The following is a 23,210-nucleotide window of genomic DNA, read 5'->3' on the forward strand; positions in this document are numbered from 1 at the left end:
CCGGGCTCCGTGGGAGGCAGCGGCCGTGAGATCACAGGCCCTTATCTGAGAACCCCCTTCTACTGCTCATTTCCTTCCCCGCGCGCGAGACCGGAGAGCCGGATGCCATCACAGCCCCGGAGTGACGTCATCACAGCCCTGTGCCTGCCCGGTGAGCTCACTGCTCCTCCCAGAGCTGCAATCAATGACTGCACAAGCCTTAGCAGTGCGCGGTGGGGAAAGTGCATAAGCACACCCCAGATCCTCTGCTCTCCTGGGATGCCGCCGCCGCCGCCGCATTTAAATGCATAGGATTCTTGGCGCATCGTTTTAATTGCAGATTTTATTCGGGGTTTTTATTTATTTTATCGTCCGACATGGGATTACCTCCTCTGGAGTTCAGCGATTGCTATCTGGACAGCCCGCAGTTTAGGGAGAGGCTGAAATCGCACGAAATTGAGCTGGAGAAGACCAACAAGTTCATTAAAGAGCTCATCAAGGATGGGAAGTCGCTGGTTGCAGCCCATAAAAGTAAGTGGGGGGGGGGGGGGGGGGATGTAACTGGTGAGGTGCCCGCAGTGTGGTCCTGAGTCAGGGTTAGGCAGGAGGGCAGATCAGCAGTGCTGGTTATAGGTGTGATGCTTCCATTGACACACACCTGTCCAAAGCTGGAGCTGCTGCACAACCTCCATGGAGCTGTCACCTTCTACTCATTCTTCAGAACCCTGAGACACATCTGTGGCTTCAGAGCCTTTTGAGAGGCGCTCTATCTTCCCCCGCTCCTCTTTAACCTACCCTTAAGACAACCTGTAGCACATCAGCTGCTGCAGCAGTTCTTGAGATGCCTACTTGTCCCTCGCCAGGGCAGCCACTCAGCCCACTGGCATCCAGGCAGTTACAAACTCCTTTACGAGGCACTTCTCTAATAACAGATGTTGCACCAGGGATACTGCTATAGCTTGTGACCTCAAGCTTTCACGCCAGGCTGGCCTGATGCTTGGTATGGGGCGCAAAGTGGACGGGGTTAAATCTGTTCACAAAATAACATTCCGCAGCCGTCCTTCCACATTACAGCAGGGAGGATAACTGGTTTTAGTGGGAATCCCAGTCGCTAACTGGGCTGCTTTTCCTCCAGATCCTGTGCAGGATCTAAAATAACCCTCTCGCATTAAACTGCCCCTGATCTTCCAAAAAAAATTTTTGTTTGTTTTATGTTAGCATTGTCATAATACAAATCAAAGTACCAGAATGAATCAAACTCACCGTGATTATCCAGTTTTCCAAAACAAAGCTGTTATCTCGTTTTGCAATTTTGTTTCAGTCAATTTTCACGTTAAGCTTCAGACCTTTCAGCGGCCATTGGTCTTGTCTTAGATTCAGGATAGCTTTGTGCCTATCCCATGCACGGGTTAAATTCCCCCACAGTGTAAGCCTCTACCACCTCTGCTGGGAGGCTGATCTGTTTATGTATTCTAAAACATTAATCACAGTGTTGAACATTTGGAATGTACACCTCCCTCTGGTTACATCTATTTTGAGATGTTGTTGCACCTTGAATTATTGCTGCAACTCAAAGGTGGCCTTAAGTCTCCCAAGTAATCCAATCTTACTTTTTTGAGAGAACAAACGTGGCTTTTTGTTCCACGTTTTTAAAGATAAATACGGAGCACAGAGTTTTACTGGCATTCCAAGTTTCACCTTGGAAAAAAACAAAGAAAAAAACACTTGTAGGCATTAAAACCCACATAATTTGTATACCATGGGAACATTCTATGTGTTTCCACTGTTATTCCGCCCCAATAACTTTTATCCTCCTTATGTAAGGGTACAATCCATCCATAATACCCTACATTCCACTTTGGGATGCAAGGGGGCGGTCCTACTGATGTTTGTGGGTGGTCTGCTGATATTGTGGGTGGGGCCAAGGTCAAACACACAATTGAAAATGGCGGGAAGGAAAGTGGGCGGGGTGTGGCTCAACGTTGCCCCTGCGACCCGTAGCGTTCTCAGGTATGGTGATGCCATGGAGCCTGCTCCAGCAACATGTGACGTTCCCAGGGGGGCCGATCAGACCCCTGCGTGAATGTGCGAAAAGTGTAGCCGTTAAATTAAGTTTGAGTGCTTTTCTGCCATCTTCTATTCTATGTATTGGCTGAAAGCATAAGCTACAGATGGCAGGGCCGGACTGGCAACACTGAGCCTGCTCTGGCACTTTAAGGCCAACAGCCGTGCAGCGGGACACATCCATCCGATGGCCGTACGCTAATGCCCCAGATCTGCTGCTGGCATGGCGGATCCCGGTCACTTGCCCGGTTTGCCAGATGGCCAGTCCAGGCCTGCCGGGTAGTGCTATATATATATATTATACTGACAGCCGTGACATGCGCAGTTGTCAGCATCGGTGTTTAAGTGGTTGTACCTGCCGCAGTGAGTAAAATAATCGCGGGTATTGGGGCGTATGGGCGTTCTGACATCTTCTCGCATCCGAGATAAAGGAACCGTCGTGTAGGGCGGCTTTATCAGAATGCTTAAAATAACTTGCTGCATGATGAATCAGCCCCAGCGCTGCCGAGCGTGAAATGTTATCCTATACCTCAGTCTCCGAGTTCTGGATTCATTGCTTAATAGGCCGGGTACGGCGTAACATCCTCTTTCAAAGAACCGTTAAGTTTCTGTTAATACACGTTAATTAACTCGTTAAGGATGTCAGGAGTGCCAGTCATCGAGGCCCCCGTAGCGCACCTCAGGTACGTTTAATTTAAAATGTTTAATACATACCCGCTGTCCAATTATCCAAAACTAATATGAGATAAATATTTGTTGGGGGGAAAAAGATCATGTTGCTCGGTTATCATATATAAAATATATATATATATATATATATATATATATATATATATATATATATATATATATAATTTTTTTTATTATAAATAAGCTACTACAACATATTCAATATTCATATTCCCTTTTTCCTGGCACAGTCCTGGGATTTGGGGGGCTTGCCTTCGGTTGTGGGTGTGCAAGGGGTGCATTGCGGCTGGGGGCGGCCTAACCGGGGAGACGCCGTTGCAGGCCCAGTTGGGGAGATCAAGGAGACCTCTGCTTCATTGCTCCCTAGCACTGCGTGCTGGCGATTGATGCCGAGCGCCAGGATACGACTCCCGGCGCTCAGTACTGAAGCCTGCAAGCTACCTGTCGGAGACTCCTCCTTCATCAATACCCAAAAACTAAAAGTTATTCTTGGGACAACAGTTTGTGTTTTGGGGGAAAAAGGCTAGGCCTTTAGGAATGGCTTCTTCTATGGCTTCCTCTAAATACTGATCTTTAGTGAAATTATTAGGGGGTGGGGAGTGCCTTTTAACCAAACATTCAGAACATTTTTCGAAGTAATAAAGGCAACTAAAAGCTACCACTCGGCTATCGCATGCGTTAGTTTGCATAAGAGGGCTCTAGTGTACCTTTAATGGTGTTTCTTAGCTTTGTCTTATACTTGGATTTTGCTAATAGGTTGGATTTTGCCTCAATGCCAATTAAAGTTATTATAGCAAGGATTAAGCCTCCTGAGCTGTGAGATCCAGCATAATAATCACAAATTATACTTAGTCTGTCATTCATTGTTGATGTACGCATTTCCCAAAACAAAGAAGGCGGCATCAACCATATTGCCTTCTGTAGAATGTTCTAACAGCTTGGCTTCAGGGAGTCTCTAGAAATCATCTGCACTTTAATGCCCAGAATCCTAAATATTGGGAATCCCTCTTAGTTTGTGAGACGGAAGAATGAATTTCCTGTGAAGATCATACCGAAATCATATCTGGCCTGTATGTTGTGTAAGCGCGGGTATTGGGAACCTTCTGAGAGCTGGGCCTTGTCCAGTTCTGATGGTCCTGATAAGGTGCTCTGGTCGTTTCTTTTATTTTTTGGAGTATTGACTATATTGTTTATTCTGGGAGATACTTTGTTGGCTCCTAGTAAATAAATACAAGCTAGAATTGTACGTTCTTTGGTGTTTTGTTTTTAAACAGAAGAAGCCTTAGAGCTTTTCTATTCTTATCCTAATGTAACCAACACGACTTTCCATCACGCGTGACTGGAGGTTCCTTCTCTGTAAACGTTGGTCTTAAAGATACAGCCTTATTTATCTTCCCAGGAGGTCCTGAAACGATCTGGTTTTACGGGGTACTTTGTGGTTGCCATTACATTCCATGCCATTGCAGCTTCCGGCACATGCTTGTGCCTTTTAATAAAACCATATTTTTTTTTAATTATAATTTCGGTTGACTCTGGATCTGCGCTGTATAATAATTACATTTTAATAAGAGACAAGCTAATCAAGGAGAGAGCAGGTGTAAAGCCACACGTCACCAAGATATTCTGCAGGCGGAGGAAATGAAAACTCAAATCGCAGGATGTAAGATTTGATATAGAAACCAAAAGGGATGAATGGATAGTTTGTAGGAGCAGCCGACTATAAGGGGTACGTTTTTTCGTATAACAGCAATCTTAACATTTAAGTAACTGACCATATAGAGGTCTGTTGGCCAGGATTAAACTTTACGTCTTGGGGGGCTTTTGATAATATACTTGTCCTGTTTATCTGCTATGGATGACAGGTCTACTTTAAACACTCAGACTTTATCACTATTAATAATATATTTTTTTTCTTCTAATTATAAAATGCATTTTTTGTGTTTTATAAAAAGTACTTGCATGTGCCACATCTCAGTGACTTCCTTCCCATAAAGCAGAACTTCAATGTTTGCTACATCCCATACATTTTTAATATATATCTGTTACTTAGGGTTCACTTTTATCTGTTAGCCAGGCAGAAAACGTCTTTTTCAGCATCATTATCTACAAGCAGACACAAAACGTGACCTAGCATAGTGTACAATGTCACAATAGCCCACCCCACCCCATCAGCGTGGAGACCAGAAAAAGGAAGTGAAGCAAATGCAGCCAACAAAAGTAGAGTAAGAAGGGAATCCAAAAATCTACTGTTTTGTTAGAAAACTGTAAAATATTGGATCCTCAGTGGCCAGCTGGAGGTGGTGTCTGGGACGGGCAGATCATTTTAGAAGATGGTTTATGAAGCTGCTGACAATGAGTACTGTTGTTCGTCTGCATCCTACTGTCGGAACACGCCAGGTGCATTGAAGTTCCTGCTGCGGCGTCAATAAAAACACTCATGGGGATGGAGTATTGGGTGGGTGGAAAACGCCACTGGGTGCAGCCACTATGCAACTGTCAATACAATGCAAGAGCAAAACCTCGCAGATGTTTCCTGTCTCTTTGAATGTCTAAAAAATGAGGGGTTTGGGTTGCTGCTGCGTATTATCTAAGATTGTGTTCCTATGGAAAGGAAATCTGTCACACAGAACTGCCTTTTTCCTGAATTATTTTGTTTTTTTAATTACCCCCCCCCCCCAATCAGGAGTCCTTGCATATCGTATGGGTAATCGGATTTCTATTAGATGTTATGGTAAATGATACAGTTCCATATGCCCCCCTATACGCTTCACTATGTATGTAGTTGTCTATATCTGACCAGAGCATGTACATTGGGTCTTGTGGTGGTGGTGGGGGCTTAGACATCATTGGCTAGCTGTATCTATGATTATATCTATTTCTTGAGGTCTTTTTGTCTTTGCCCCAAATGAAAGATTTCTGCAGATGCCACGGATGTCCTAGTTTTTTTGAAAGAAACATTTATTAAAATAACACAAAATGGATCAGAAATACAGCACAGACATTATTAATGTTGTAAATAACTACTGTAGCTTGAAACGGCTGATTTTTAATGGAAAAAACAGAGGCCCTTTATCAGCGACCATCACTCCTGTGTTCCTATGGCACGTTGTGTTATCTAATCCAAGTTTAAGTTTAAAAGGCTAATTGCAAATAGAAAACCCCTTTTGCAATAATGTTACACAGCAAGAAATGTTATTGTTTTCCATGAAAACAGCTGTCACCCCAAACTTTTGAACAGCAGTGTATTTTACTTAGTCTTGACATAGCTCTGTAAGACGTTTTTGGGTCCATATCTCATCAATCACATTTTGGAAAATAAGGTATGCCTTTGCTAGCTCCATAGTTAATGGTTTTATATTGTGAATTGTCTTTCATTCTGTCAACAAAGTGATTGATGTATGGTATTTTGAAAGATTATTATAGATTATTATTTTTTTAGAATTATCATTCTGTATGTTGCATACCGTGGAACTTCCTTTTTCTGGCATCGGGAAGCTGGTGAGTTGTGGGTGGCACTCGAAAGGGAGTAAGCAGATTCAAAAGCCACCCTCACAACCTGTAGGCTAAACATGCTCTTGGGTGTTGGGTAATAAGACATGGCGTCCGTAGCCTCTGGTGCAGTCCTGGGGGGTTTCTGGTGTGCCATGTATTCACTAGCGAGGATCTTGCGTATACATTACGACACCCTGTTGACCATGGGTAGACCACCAGTTTTCTGAAATCAGCATATTTTGTTTTGTACTTGTTTTCAACATTGCTTTATGGGATATTGTGTGCAATTTACGAACAGAAATGCTTAATGAGAGCACAATGTCTTTAAATAAGTTAATGTTCTGAAAATAGTCTTAAAAGATTCTAGTGAACTGGAAAAGCATGCTCAAGTTAACACATCTAATAAGCAAGTTAAATGCAGTTTTCTGCTAAATTATGCATATACTTTCAACGTCTACTTTCCTTTTAAAACCATTACCACGTACCCTGCACGCATTTATCACTTTATATTATGATCACTGTTCAATCTGACGTTTTGTGTTTTCTTCTTCACATGTTGGAGCTTTGTGTCCTAATGCATGTTCATAGCAATCTTCTGGTTCATCTGTTTAAAGTCATAGACACAACATTATCTGTGAGGGTGAGACACCTGCTTGGTTAAAGTCACCAGCATGATCTCTGTAGTAGTCTCACTTCTGATATGCTGCCTTTATGAAAGATTATGAAAGATTCTACTTGATTTTAATTTAAGGTACAGATCTATCATTGGGCAGTCAAATGATTCGCCAAATAAACTTGTTCTAAAAGAAAGTTGTGGAGCCAAATGACAGCCAATCCTTTTCTACAGGTGAGAGTTCACTTGGACCTGTTTTGCTGGATGTGGATGGTGTCTCTGGGCATTTGGGATGTTTTCTTAGCAGGCTGATGTATCCATAGAGTCAGCTGTAGGGTCAAGATGATCTGAGTAATCCCTTCTTCAGGTGTAAAACTGTTGTACCACTAAAAAAAAAGTCAACTACTGCTAAAGACTTTACCTGTTACTCCTGAACCTTGCAAATAAAACAAAAGAAGAAAAAATTATAAGGAGCTCTTGTATTTGCCTTGCCTTACAAAAATTATGGACTAATCTCCAACTTGAGTTCAAGGAACTCCTTTCCTGCACCAGTGATACATTGAGGGAGACTTCCTCTCCTTGGTCGTCGGTTTCATGTCAGCGGGACCTGTGTGTGTGTTTTTACTTGGTTGTTTACTCGCTTAGGCAAAATTCTTGGTAACCCCTTCTTGTGATCAAACATAAAGCATTAAGGTGCTGTAACTGTTGCTGAGCTCTGAAGGTTGCTTGAATTGAGGAACTGTGCTATCCTGTTACAACATGTGGGAGCTTGTTTCTTAACGGTGGAGGATCCGCTCTGGACGTAGAGTTGTGAAATCTAAACCGTGTAAGTGATGGGGCTGCTATGAGTGGCCTTTAGCCAAAAACATTTTACATAAAAAATCTTGTTATTCTAGTTGTACCTCTTCACAGCTAAGACAAACCTCCTTTTTAACACCAGTTTCCAGTGAAACGGAATTTCATTTGAGGTAGGAGAAATAAAAACATCTTGACATAGACTTTTTAACGTTATTTAAAGGGCAAGTCACCCCACGTCTTGAAAGTGTAGCGTTGAGAATCTTTTGTTGTTGAGTGAACAAGGATCTCAATAATGGGAAATGGTGTTGCTGATCAGTGTGAGAAACTGATGGAAATAGAAATGTCTCTGTGTCCCACATGGGTGGAAGCGTGACATGCCAAGCTGTCAAAGGTCCCAATAAACACTATGGGTAGCTATGGATGGAAAGCATCTTGAGCATTTTTATTTGTTTTGAATTACCAAGATTGGAGAATTTAATATTTTTCTTATATATATATACCGGTATATATATGTATATATATATTATATTTGTAGAACAACACATTTCCTGTGTTTTCAAATGTGATACTCTTTCAGCTAGATTTGGAGCTGTTTATAAAACATAATTGTATTTGTTATCTTGAAATCACCCCCCCCCCCCCCCCCGCAACTCGCATGCAACATTTATTATTTCATTTCCAGGTTCTGAGGTCGCCGTTCAGCTGGTCCAGATTAATACTTTGGACGCACAAGGGTGAGGCAGTGATTTTTCTATCATGATAGGTGTGGCAGAGTTCAGACATTCAAAATATTTATTTAATCTGTTGGAAATAATTGGTGCGAATAATGTGTTGCTATATTTCATCCAAATTGCTCCAGAAAACCTTTTTCTACGCAGCACTCTGCTATTCAAATGGTTTTCAATACCCTGAAAAACCAACGCTATGTAGTGTCTTGGAATATGTTTGCACTAAAATAACTTGTTCGTCAGCATTTTCTATTTACTATGTGACAATTGTAAAAAGATTCAAGAACTCAAAATATTTCCCCCCTTCAGGGTTTTTTCAGATTTTTGTGCTAGACATTTCACCTGGAACTTGAGTACTTGCCTGACACCGCTTCCTGTGTATTCTTGTAAGACATTTATTTATTTTAAGCAGTCAAGGGAATTATTGCGTGCATATATAATATATATATTTATTTTTTTTTGTCAAATGAGCAAAAAAAAATAAATTAAATTCATTTATATCTATGAATTACGCTCTGGCTTATGATTTCACCATACTGTGCTTGTAGCAATGCCAAGGAATCAAAAAGTGGTATAGCTGGTGTCGGTGCCAGACTGTTTAAGGTGGCCACCTGATGACGTGAGTGCGGCCGGCTGCTAGTTTCTTTTCTGCTCGTGTAGCGTGTGGCCGGGGATAGCCGGCTGCACGCTGTAGCATCTGATCTGCCACTGGAGAGTATGTGGTGATGATGGCCAGCAGCCCACTTGGCATTCACCCGGTGTCTCAGATGGCTAGTCCTGGCATCCTTTATTAGCATGTTTCCTTCTTTAAGAGCGTTGGAAACCTTTCACTTTTTTACACATATCCATATAATAGGTTTATTGTATATATTATCCTTTTTGTGATTCTTTTTTGTGATTTTATTTATAGAAATGTATTAAAGAAATCCTTTTCAGTTTGTTTTAGGATAATTAAATTGCCTATTTTTTTTCTGTACATGGTAAAGTAAGTCTAAATGATGTCCTAAGCAGTATAGTCCAGACAAGGACGACAAGTATAATCGTAGTTAGCCAGACTAAACTAACAATCATGAGTTGTGGTATAGCTTATATGTAAAGTATGACGAAACCAAATTGGTGGTGAAAGACCAATGCAAAAAGCTAAAGAGGACCCTTATCGCAAGTCTTGGCAGTGGTGGTGTACGCGTTTGGAAGGCACCATTATTGTTTTTTTTTTGTTTAAAATTCTCCACCAAGGATTTACCCTGACATGTTCGCACATGACCTACTAACTATATCTTCCCAAAATCACAAATACAATAAGTGAAATTCAGGGAGGTAGCAATGCATATCTGTGGACAGCTGTATACCAGTGTTAGAAATGTGTATAGGGTATGACACATTTAAATTTGGTTCCTTATATTATTTTATATGCAATTCTAATAAACAAAAAAAACAAAACAATTTCGTGTGTAATCTACGGGAAGGGCTCACTATTTCTTGTATGTATATTAAGATGCATGGGTCTGTGGATCATGGAAAGCATTGAGTAACTGAATAGTAGAAGTTGGTGGTAGACTTAGGAGTCCCCTTTCTTCTTACTACTGGAGGGGTACCTGTAATCAGGTAATATAGAATGAGGTTTCCATGACAAGAAACACAAGATAACTTCTGCCTGTGTCTTGCTTCAGAATGGTATTTGTGTGTATCCATGCCAGGTATTTTAAGCACTTTGTTATCTGCTTCTCTCTAATCTAATGGTAAACACACGTTCTATAAATATTGGCAGTCTTCCAGGACCTTCAGAAGCCAGGCAAGGGGTTTGTATGGATTGCTATTTATTCTGAATGCTTGTAAAATAGAACATGCCATTGCAGATGTTTCATGCTGCTCAACAGGTGAGAGTTTACCTGTCCATCATGAAAGAAGATGTTGTATTACAACAAATGACTGGAACCAAAGAATGTTCCGTAGGATCATTCGAGGGGACGCTTTATTGTCCCATGCAGCCCCACCAACGAATAGCGTACTTTTACTACTGCGTTCATCAATGCATTTGCAAGGGAGACCAAATTAAATTTTAAAGAGGCTACTTGGCGATCATGTGAATATGATGGCTACAGTGTCCCCTTAAATAGACTTTATAATTTTATCCATTGAAAAGAATCATTACAGTACAGTGGAAATTCGGTAAAGCAAATTCAAGAGGTAATTCCCCTAAATGTCCCTAACCTTAAACGGATTCAATTTATATTGACCTGCTAAATAAAGTTGACCTGTTTAACAACCATTCTATAGTTTAAAATATCCTTGTAACGTGAAGTAGAACTTCAACGTTTGGCAAAATGTCATTTGTAGGCGCGATCCAGTAAAATATGTGATCTTTGCACTTTGGCTATGGGATTAAAAGGGACATCTCGGGCCTTCTCAGAGGAGAAACTTCACACATCCTCAGAACTTGGCAGGTTGTCCTCTTTAAAAATAGTATGTGTTGTGAGTGGGTGAAGATTGAGGAGAAATATTAATATACTGTGGTTTCATTTTCTGATTTGCAGATTAGATGTACTAATTATATATATAAATTTATATATATATAATTATATTTACAGCTCTGCTAATTATTGAGTTTAGGTGTTTCAGCCACACCTATCGCTCCTATCTCAGTAGACAAACATTAACATTTAAATGGGCCGTTCTGAAGAGCTCAGTGACTTTAAACGTGAGGTTTTAGGATTCCACCTTGGCCACCAGTCCTTGAAATGTCTTCCCTACCAGATCTGCTCCAGTACACTGTAAGTGCTGTAATTGTCAAGTGGAAGCCGTGTAGGAGTAAAAGGTCAGCCACAAAGTGAGCCATGCACAGAGCAGGGCCTGTCCTTTATAGCAGTGGTTCTCAACTCATGGGTCGCGACCCAAAAGTGCGTCGTGACCCTGTCTTCTGTGGGTGGCGGAGGGTCGGGGCCGGAACTGGAGGCATACCGGGAAAAATTTCACTTTCCTGGGGCTGCATTACACATTCTAGCGGCAATCCACGAGCCGCAGGCTGTCAGGACCGTGGCTGCAACAATCAGTGCCATCAGGCAGCCTCAGGTCCGGCATGTACTTTAGTATTAACCCCCGAGTCGCTGTCTGCTCCTAGTGGGAGCTGAATAAAGTTTTTCTCTGATTGCTCCTCCCCTCTTCCTGCTGCAGCCCGCAAGACAGCCTTTCCACTCCCTCATCTCAGTGTACTAATTATGTGTGTGTGTGTGTGTGTGTGTGTGTATGTATGTATATATACATATACACAGCAAATAAAGTTGATGCACTCAGCGGGTCTTCTTTTTATAAAATGTATTGACTTAGTGAAGGTCCAACGTTTCTGCTCTCAATGAGCCTTTCTCAACAAATATAATATATATATATATATTATACACACACACGCATATATGTGGAATACTGCACAAGTTGTTTTATGGAATAAAATGTTTCAGAAATGAAATTTTTTTTTGGGTCGCGACTTAATGATCAAAGACAAATGTGGGTCCTGAGAATACACGCGTTGAGAACCACTGCTCTATAGTATAACTCGCTACACGGTTCAAAACTGCTTCTTGAAGTAACATCTGCACAAGCACTGTTTGTCAGGAGCTTCATAAAATGGGTTTCCATGGCTGAGCAAAGATCAATATGGGCAATGCCAAGCGTTGGCTGTAGTGGTGTAAAGTCACTGGGCTCTGGAGCAGCGGAAACGTTCTCTGGAGTGGTAGATCACACTTCACTATCTGGAAGACTGATGGATGAATCTGGATTTGGTGGATGCCATGAGAACACTTCGTATTAACGGCCATGGTTTTGTAATGGGATATCCAACAAGCTCATTATTATTAATAATAAAAATAAATATTATTTCTATCTTTTTTTTTTTTTTTCCATAGGGCCATCATATTCCGTAGTGCTGTACAATGTGTAGACAGGACATAACAAGTAGTGAAGTACCTCAAAGTATACCTTTTGGTCTCTTAATACCTGAAACCTGTTACAGCTGTAAACATCACTATATTTTCAATGCTATTGGACAAGCTAAAGCTTCTACAAGGGTTCCTAAGAATCTTTCTGCTTGTGTGTCAAAAGCAAAATAAAGGCAGATTGACGGGTTGTACATATGGGCACGCATTAAAGACCAGTGAATGTTTAACACAAAAAGCCTTTATCTCGTGGCTGTCATGATTCCACCGTCACCTCTGATGGGGGTGGGGGGGGGCGTTACGGGTGGTGGGGGGGGGGGATCAGAAAGGTGTATCGTGTTAAATATTTCTGGCATTTCTCTGCAGCCCGTTCTGAAGTTACAATTTATGCTAATGTGCTGTCTTGGTGGGTGTGCAGCGCGCATGTTTGGCACGGTAATTAATTGATCGTTTTAAGATTTGCAATAAATAGATTAACATGATATCTCTGTTTTCCGCCCCCTTCATCCATATGGCTCATTTTCTTTGCAGCCTAGTTATCTAAAACAAGTATGTAATTATCAATTTATTGGAACTCCTTGAGCATTTTTAAAGTACAAATACATTAAAGTCATACATCTTTATATCCCGGGAGAATATCCACTGCTTCTAGTTTAGGATAAAAATTTTTTGTGTGGGTGGGGAGCTGGAGCCAAATTCATAGTACTTTTTAGTGCAATAAACCCATTTAATAACATTTACAGGATATGTGTATTAGAAACCCACCTTATGGGACTACCACAGGAAAAGTATGCTTGTCTTTTTGTTCAGGCTATGCATGGTTATTTCTACCCTTTAGTGGAAGATGGCAGTGTGGAGGGCAATAAGACCAAGGAAGGTGAGAGAAGGGCAGTAGAAGTAACTGTATTGATGTTGTCACCAAAAAGTTAGGTATGTGTATTATTTAACCTTTTAAACTAAATGTAGCAACATTTAAAAGAAATTGTGTTATTGCGTATATACAGTATGTAATATATCACTCCTGTCGCTCATTGGCTACTGAAAGTATCCAGTGGCAAGAGTCAACGGACCATGATGGAGGAGGGCAGCTACAGTAAACCGTCCCTTCAAATAGCTCCAGAAAATTAGTCTGAATCCCTCTTGTGATTTAACACTTGGGGGTGATAGTTCTAGGTCCCCCCCATATTTTTAGAACCCTGTAAAACCTTCTGATGCCTCAATTAGCTGGGTAATGCTGGTCATACCTCGAAACTCTTATCTAGCAGGGCGTTTCACCACCCTGTATAATGCTGCAAAGTATCAAATGTAGTATTCTCACCATGCAATCCTCTTGTAAAAACTCTAGCGCCTATACTTATTTTGACATGTAATAGAATTTTTCTCTGACAATATGGGTTTCCTAAATCCATGTAGGCGTCATCATGAAATGATACGTTATGGTTGAAGCTAATTCCCTTACAAGATAATGGTGCACACCTCCATATAATCTGTACATGTGTGATTTAAGTGATGGCGAGGCTTCACCTTCTCTTGTGACGTACCCCTGTGACACTGGTGGTGCATTGGACTGCTGTTGCCCTAAAGGGGAATCTCCACTGAAGGAATAAGTGATGGACAGCTTCAGAGATTTGTGGTGGAAATACAGCATCAGAGTCTTCTTTTGGTGCTACCTTTTGCCCCCATGGCATTGACAGTGACACCCTTGTGTATCTGTAAACTCAAATTAGGGTCATAGGTGTAATAGTTGAGGTACCATACCCCCTATTCAATACAATAAATGCTAGCGTGATAATTATGACATGTCAAACCTTCCTCCACCAAAATTAAATATATATTTTAAAAAGCATCTCACACAGTAGGTACTGGTACCACAGAAGAGCAAAAATGTGTTTTTGGTATATGGCTTTCTATATAATGTATGTCGGCATAATCCTGGATGTTCTCGTTATAAGCATTACTCTCGTAGAAAGCACTCCAATCATTTATAGTGTTGGAAATCTCCCACTTCTTGTGTGTAGCATATAAACAAAGCAGATGTCCGTCACAGATTTTGTTTGTGCAGGGAAGTCACTGACATTCTTCTTTAACAGAACTCATCATCACGTTTCATAAAGGGTTGGCTCCAAATTGTAATATTATCTGGTATGTTTCATGCTACGTCTAACAAAGAGAAATGATTGCGTAATATACCTTATTAAATACGGTAATTTACGTTGCTTTAGGCTTTTGCAGTTCCAGGCGTATCCTTTGCCCGTTATATACAGTAGTTCTACCATGCACATCCCTGCAAAGTAACATTTAGAGAAGAATAGAACGGCAAGATTATGCACGTCAAACAATTTCCACTCCAAAGTTATTCCCAGGGTTTTAAATATTGATACAGAGGGGATATTTGGCAGGAGTAAAACGATAATAGCTCTAGTATCCAGAAGGTCTAGCCACAAGCAACAAGCAGCATCCACTTCTCGAAATACCAAATTGCACCACTTATTCATTCAGAAGGAATAAAAGCACTAAATAATAGAAGACCAGATGGCGCCTTTGCTTAGCCATTTGTTAACTGTGTTCACATACTGCCTAAGTGAATATACATTTATTAATGTGCCGGTGTACATTTTCAGGAATGTTAATGGTCAGTGATGTGCTATTATTTCAGTATATGCCTTTTATATTTTATTTTAGCTACTATCTAAACAATAATTATTATTTTTTTTTTGCCATCACAACTTTATGTGAATAATAATCCATCTGACACCAGTGTTTTTTAACCCTACTCTAGATCTGAAAGTCTGATCATTTTGCCATTTAATTAATGGTAGCCCCTGCTGCCACTGTCCTCACAATAGTCAAGGTGGGAGATAATGAGGACATGGACAAGGGCATTAGTGGCATTCTGTGTTATGAGCATACCTGGGAACTCTCTGGGTTTGACCCAGAGATTGCTGGGTGAGCGCTGCTCCTCCGGGTCGCAGGAGCGGGGTCTTGACGCGCCCTGCTCCACGGCCATTTTTTCCTTTACGTGGGGGTGCTGCCCGCCGACGCCGGTGTGCAGTCCTGGCCGCGTCCCGCAAGGGAAGGCTCCGGGTAGCAGGAGCCGAGAAGTTCCCAGGTATGGTTATGAGGGGATTCTTTAGACAGACTTGATGTGTGGGGTAAATGAGACGTCAGAGTCAAGAGTGACATGAAGGCAGAGAGCGCGAGGGGACAGGGTGGTGATTGCACCATTGACATTGATGGAATGTTAGCATTAGAGGGATGGAAGATAAATGCTTGGCCGGCCAGCTTTTTTTTTTTTTTTTTTTTTGTGGTGTTTTTTTTTTTTTTTTATACAATTTAAAAAAATGTGTAAAAGTACATAACTTTTATACTTTCTTCTTTGAGGCTGTCTATGTTCCCCTAAATTTCAGGAAATAGTTGACTAATATGTTTCATTGTTTCTAAAATAGCAGAACTACAGCTAATACAAGGAACTTGTACTTATTGACCTTTTTTAAATGACGTACTGGAGGTTTTGTTGCCGAGTTTCCCAAGTACCCCGCTAAGTAAAAGAGCTCTGCTGATTGCGACTGGAGGTGTTTGTGTCCGGTCCTGGGCTGATCAATGGTTGTCATTACTGTACCCAATTTCTACTATTGTGAGCTTGCAACAGTATTAGTACATTGTCCTCGTACACTCTAACACTACGCTCTTATACACATACACTAACACATGCAGCATAGGTATGCACACTAACTCTAACACACACACACTCGCTCACACACTGTGGTCTCTACCCTTTGCCCAGGAACTGATTTCTGGTTGCCATGGAGCTTTGTCAAGCCCTTTTTCGATAAAGTTCTCTGCAAATTTTATTATATATGATTATTTGGTTTCCTTTGTGCTTTGGCGCAGAAAATTGTGTCAATATCGTTGCTATTATTATTATTAGGCCAGGAAATTAGTAGTTTGATAACAGATCCAAAGTCCTTTCATTTACAGTTCAAAATAAGTGCTATCAAAATGCGTATCTAAGTCACTGCTGTGCCCTTGCTTTCATGACTCATTGTAATCACTCTGTATGCAGCCAAACAGTCTGCTTACTATGTGCAGAAAGATACTTTGATTCCAAAGTAGAGATATACTACCGGCATACCTGGGAACCACCCAGGTAGGGCTACTCGACGCTCTGCCTCTTCTTGGAAGTTGGCCACAGAAGGGGTTTGGTTAGAAGTGTGTGTGTGTGTGTGGTGGGACTAACATTAGAGACCATTACATGGGTTGTAGTAAAAAAGGGAATTGGGCATTAACTGGTTGTGGCTAAATACTACTCTACTGCCCCGGGGGAAGGAGGAGAGCAGTGCTTTTTCTGTAGAGTCCGAGTCAAATAAAGGGAGTTTCCAGGTATGACTACAGGGAATCAAAATAGGCAAAAATTGAATGGACATTCACCAGTCCTCACTTATTGCCTATAGGCTACCTGCAAGTGAAACAACGTATAATGAAATTCCGCAGTCCCCTTACCTTCTCTGGCCACTTCAGTGTCCCTGTCCTTTCCTGCAGCTCTGCATCTGATCTTGCATCTCCTTGTTTTTGAGTCTTCTGTTTTCATCTGCTTCTCCCCATGTCTTCTTTCTTAGTCCCTGAATAAGGACTCCCGCTTTCTCCCGATTGGAGATTGAAGTTCTGCCCTTTTTGGGAAGGGCGATGGGATGCCTGATTCACTGATTAAGGACCAAGCAAGAAGACGTATTGAGTAGCGGACTAAGACGGACGAAAGAAGATGCACGATCGGAAGCGTAGCTGCTGTAAGAGAGATGGGGACTCTGAAGTGGAGAAGGTAGAGTATCAACATTATAATGAAATAACATTGAAAGAAACGTTATTCTATATTCTGCATATGTTGCCATACGTAAAGTGGAATATAGTTATATTTAATTAATAAGAGCGTATGTTTGCCTGTTGTGATCAGCAACATGGTCTGAGCTTCTCCTGTAAGGGTTGTGTTCTTTTTTGCTGGAAGTGTTTAGCTAGTGTGAGACTTTACTGACACTGATAACCTTTAGTCTCTTTCTACATTTTGCATTAAGATCAGGATTGCAGACACATCCCCATTGGCTTTGGGCATTTTATTTTGCTTGCTATGCTCTTTTCTATTGAAGGCGTTTTGTACTTTTTTATGCTCCCATAAGCATATGATATCTGTGGCAATAAACCATATAATAGCTGTCCTTATCCTGCACTAATGACATATGTGATTGAAAGTGTTGTATTTAGGTAGAACTCTGTGGCTTCTACAATTTTAATCCTCTGCTATGAGTAAAGTAGGAAGCCTATGCAAACAGGAAGGAGCCTGTTTAACCCTGTAATGAATCAAGAAGTGACATACCTGCATGTGCAACCTTTTTTGAATCCAAACGCGTGTCCACGCTAGGGATGTAAATATTGCCGGTCACATTACTGCTTTGATCAGGGTTGAAGTCTACGCTTAACTGGGCAATAATTACAGAATAGGGACAGAAAAGCGTGTCTTGTATATCTTTGTCTCCACAGATTTACTTACCCAGTTGGATAAGTCTATCAGCTTTTTCCGGAGTAACGAGTATATCACACAATACTTGTTTTACTATAACCCAATGTTTTGTATATTCTCTTGGAAAACAAAGTTGAAAACTCTAACATTGTGGTTCCACAAACATTGACTTATGATTGGCCATAAGCACCTTGGATTTTTCCAGATTTACTGGAACACCTCGATGCTTTCTATGTCTACTTATATTGATTGATTGAATAAGAACCCATGAAGTGTCCAGATGTTGCAGCCCTAGCTTGATACATCATGCTGGTCCTGACAGGTCTGTGTGTGTGCCAACAAAACGTTGTACAGTTTCTTCCATCTGACTGCAAACGGTTCATTGTGGATTTAACTCCCCCCCCCCCCCCCCTAAAAAAAAACAACAAAGTGTGCGTTGGGCTGTTTTGGAATTTCTGTCCTGAATAGGTTGCTGAGAACTGCTACTTCTGCATTTTAGTGTCTGAACATAATCTGCCCTTTTTTTCTCATTTGTAAGCAGTTACACAATCGTTCATTTAAATAAAAGCAAAGTTAAGCTGGTAATTTGATGACCGCTAAACAGTGGGGAGGTAAGCAGATCTGTGTCTCTCTCTGCGGCTGTGATCAAGGTACCTGCAGTCAACAAAAACCACTAGACAACCACAGTAGTGAAGAATGTGTGTCACCTACAAACAACTTCATTTCACGCAGTTAGCCTGGGATAAAGCACTGAGGGTACTTCTTTGTATGTATAGATTTCAAGTTATTTTCAGTATAATATGACTCCTCATGAAGCTACTTGTAATATCACTTTTCCCCCTACTTGAGCAAACAGCCGCTCACATAATACGGCTTACTAAGTGGACGCAACATTCGTGTGCTGGGACACATTGTAACACCTATTGAGCTGAGAGCGTTTTGTGGTTTAATTTAACTTCAATAAACAACTTTCAGTATGAACAGCAAGACCTGGTACATTGTTTCTGAGTTGTGGGCTGGTGTTTGTGTGACTTTCAAGAAACGTATATAATTAACTATGCATTTACAGGGACAAGCAAGCTCTTCTTGCAGAAGAAACTTATGGTTTTGTCCCCTTTTATAATGCATAGTGAAGTTGGGGTGAGTTAAACTGCGACTCACCTGTAAACTTACTTTCGCCTTTTTGGTTTGGAGACGTATCAAGGCGGGTACATGTGCTAAGATTTTATGGAACAATTCAATCTTTAGTGGGTTTGTGGTACTAGAAGCAAAGTTGCTGTGCACAAAGAGGATCTGAACTTCTCTCCTACCATAGATTTATTTATGACACTGTGATCTGAGCTTCTTAGTGGTCATTCTTCTATTACTTCTCCTTTTCTTAACTAAACCACTGTGTGGCCAATTGTGCACCGTAGTGAGTGCAATTTGAATGCAACAGAACTTAATCCTGTCTGTGCAGAGACCTTCATTTTAGAGTACCAGCGCATGGCTTGTTTTCTATAACCACAAACCCATATGAATGTTTTTATATGGTTCAACGTAGCTTTGTTTTTGTTTTTTTTTCTTGTGAGGCATACAATCTTTCACCAGATTATTATCTCACTTTCTGCTCAAGATGTCCTTCACCTAAAACAGTGGATTGAAACATATAAGGAACATGGATACTTATGTATGAATCCTTTAATCGCCGCCCTATATCTCTCTGTAGTTACAGTATATCCTGAAGCTGCCTCTGCACACAGGTTTGTTTTCTGGTGCCTTCAGCTAAATCCGCTAAATAGATCTGTTGAGTGTGTTTGTGGTGCTGTAGAGTGCAGTGTAACGGCTGTTGGCCTTGGGTTCCCTGTACTAGAGCGGTTTTCTGCAGTTGTGTTCTCTAGAAACAGCACTTTTTAAGCGGATTACCCTAGCGCTTCCAAGTAGCTGGACAGAACATAATGCGGGAGAGTCTACCTAACTAGGTTTATCCAAACGGTGAGGTAAATCTGTACACCTTTCTGTAGGTAAGGGATAAGTCGATAAATTGCTTCTACGCAACAGGCTGTATTTGGATTCTGGATCTCATGATCGGATAATTATGGTGGCCACATTAGGCCTTTTTACTTGCAGACTGGGAAAGTCTATGCTGTGCCTCTAGGTGTTTTGTCAAAACCGGTTTGGCTTGAATATTTCTGAGTGTTGCAGTCTTTACACCACCTTATTATCTTTATTTATTTTATTTTTTTTTCCTCTGACACCGTGTCCCCCGATCTCCATGGTAACTCCCAGACCACATTCCTTTTCAAGACGTCTTGTTCACAAGCGTGGACAGTGCAGCCTTTTCTTATTTGGAAGCAACAGCTAGAATTCAACTGCACGTTGGTTCTCCTCTATAGTACTCAGACAAACATTCCTTCTGGAGGAATTTGTGAGTCTCCGAAACAAATATAAATAAATAGGGCTGCAACTAACGATTATTTTAATAATCGATTAGTTGGCCGATTATTTTTTCGATTAATCGATTAATCGGATAAAAAAAACAATGCAAATTTTTTGTTTATTTAAAATAATTTAATGAACTGGATGTTAAAAAACAACTTAAAATTTACATTAACATTCTTATTTTGTTATGATGTAATAAAAAAACAATATTTTCAAAGTACAAAAACCCAAACACAATATTTATGAAACAAAATAACCCCAAACATTCTGAAAAGAGGTGGACTATTACTGTTCAAGAAACTTTGCCCTGGCATTTTGCACCCAGCACTTTGCACCCAGCCCTGGCACTTTGCACCCAGCACTTTGCCCCACCCCTGGCACTTTGCACCCAGCACTTTGCCCCACCCCTGGCACTTTGCACCCAGCCCTGGCACTTTGCACCCAGCACTCTGCCCTGGCACTTTGCACCCAGAACTTTGCACCCAGCCCTGGCACTTTGCACCCAGCCCTGGCACTTTGCACCCAGCCCTGGCACTTTGCACCCAGCCCTGGCAATTTGCACCCAGCCCTGGCACTTTGCACTCAGCACTTTGCCCCAGCCCTGGCACTTTGCACCCAGCACTTTGCACCCAGCCCTGGCACTTTGCACCCGGCACTTTGCACCTGGCACTTTGCACCCAGCCCTGGCACTTTGCACCCAGCACTCAGCACTTTGCCCCAGCCCTGGCACTTTGCACCCAGCACTCAGCACTTTGCCCCAGCCCTGGCACTTTGCACCCAGAACTTTGCACCCAGCCCTGGCACTTTGCACCCAGCCCTGGCACTTTGCACCCAGCCCTGGCACTTTGCACCCAGCACTTTGCACTGTGCCCCTGCACCCAGTCTCCAACTCTGCCCTGCACCCAGCCCTGCCCCCACATTCTGCCCTGCCCCCACACTCACACCCTGCACCCACTCTGCCCTGCACCCACACTCACACCCTGCACCCACTCTGCCCTGCACCCACACTCACACCCTGCACCCACTCTGCCCTGCACCCACACTCACACTCTGCCCTGCACCCAGTCTCCAACTCTGCCCTGCATCCCCACCCCCACTCTGCCCTGCACTCAGTCTCCTACCCTGGCCTGCCCCCCCACCCCCACTCTGCCCTGCATCCCCTGAAACCCCACCCCCACCCCCGCGAATCGCTCTGTGCGAACGGAGCCACACGCACAGAGCGAACTAAAAGAAGGCGGAGAGTGCAGAGCGTGTAGCGGAAGCGGGGAACGCTCGCGGAGGTAAGTAAAAAGAGCTGAGTGCCCCAACAACGAATTGATCACTCGATTAATCGATAACGGAAATCGGCGACAACGATTTCCGTTATTGATTATTATCGATTTTATCGATTCATTGTTTCAGCCCTATAAATAAATACAATTGGGATTCTATTGCGTTAGTTTATAGTCTTTTAATCTAGTGGACTATCTTCAAATGTAATACCATAAGTTCACTGGCAAGTGTTCTACTGCCAAATTACTTTAGGCTCCCTATCTCCAGAAAGCTCCAATTCAAAATGTTTTTTTAATTCAGATATTTATTGAAGGACCGTGCCTCAAGGCTTATGGAGTTGGCCCTTCTGTACAGCCTGCCAATGAAGAGAGTCCGTTTTGCCGTTTCTGTGGCCTAATGAGTTAAGTTTATCTGAGGACTGTAAATACTGAATAACTTTGGGGAAATGTTTTCCTGACCACTTTCTACTTACATTGTTAACTATCATTTAGCCTACCAGAGGAATCCTTAGGACTGATGAAGTGTTGTTGAATTTTACTGTAAATACAGTGATTTATTGCCAAAATCTGAAAACCTGCCCTATGATGTGTTGAGAAATGTTAATATGGCAGCTTTGATCTCCTTAAAATCTCTAATGGGACCATGTGGCCATCCCTAATAAAATCCAGTGGCTTCAATGACGTGTGGAGATAAGCTGTCTGTTGCAGTGCGCAAATTTTCTACAGAGACCGGGAAGCATAATCGTCGAACAGGATGCATGTAATTTAAGTATTTGTTACTATGGGGACAGTTTTAGAAGGAAGTATCTTAATAAAAAAATCTTTTGATCAAGAGATCATGCTGTATATCTCATCTATACTTAATTTTAGTGATTACTATAACCAAATCCATTTTTCTATTATTATTATAACAAAATGCAATTTTCTCTTGACTGCATCTTCCCCCAACCCTTTCATTACCCTTTTTTATATGGAAATTTGCAGTAGAATTGTGGTTTCAGATCCCTCGTATAACTATACGTTATGAAGCGCCCACACACTGACAGGTTTCTCCAGCAAGATGGACTGAGACACTAAGACGATATTTTACCATTACCAACTGTTGGTGCCGGTGTAGTAAAATAACGGCAATGCAGGGGGGGGGGGTAGGTTTCCTCTAAAGGATGGAGCCTCAACTTGCACCTTCTCACTGTTTGGGGAAGCAGGAGAGAGGCTGTCTATGTGGTCCCTTATATGAAAGACCTGGTCAACTGAGCTGGTACCAAGGAGAAGCGGATACAGGGGACCAGAAGCGATCGGTGGGGAAGGTAGAAAGACATCGTGTGAGAAAGTGAAGGTGAAAAACCAACATAATTCAAGCGAAAATGGTGATGATGGGAGATGGCGGTTTTGTTGTACCGTCCTCCGTGTCTGGATCGCTATATATCGATAAGAGTAATGCTGTACCATCCTCCGTGTCTGGATCACTAACTATTAGTGAAGCTCAGTCTTGTAGGGTCATGCAACATTCAGTAGCTCTGCCCTTTGTGGCTTCTCATTCGCACTCACACTCTCTCTCTCGTATGGCATGTCACTGAAGTCACTAGTTAATATCTGTTAATGAGGATGGGTGAATATTACACTTGGTACATAGACAGCCTTTGTTGAACCACCTGTATGTATTGAGCTATCGGTATATAAAGTCCTGTTTTCTTGCCATGCTATATCATTATTTTGAAG

At 41.8% G+C, this 23,210-nt stretch overlaps 1 protein-coding gene across 1 annotated transcript in view; it reads left to right on the top strand.

Annotated features, from left to right (window-relative positions):
- The first annotated feature begins 356 nt into the window (after positions 1-356).
- LOC149297890 (rho GTPase-activating protein 26) overlaps positions 357-23,210 on the top strand; it is a 154,578-nt gene continuing 131,724 nt past the window's right edge. Inside the window, exon 1 of the mRNA XM_089488026.1 lies at positions 357-510. Within this exon, the coding sequence (XP_089344152.1) occupies positions 357-510 (154 nt within the window). The remainder of the gene's footprint in view (positions 511-23,210) is intronic.

Source organism: Sceloporus occidentalis, unplaced genomic scaffold, assembly GCF_023333645.1.
Source record: "Sceloporus occidentalis isolate IW3139 unplaced genomic scaffold, rSceOcc1.0.p SCAF_36, whole genome shotgun sequence".
NCBI classification, from domain to species: domain Eukaryota; kingdom Metazoa; phylum Chordata; class Lepidosauria; order Squamata; family Phrynosomatidae; genus Sceloporus; species Sceloporus occidentalis.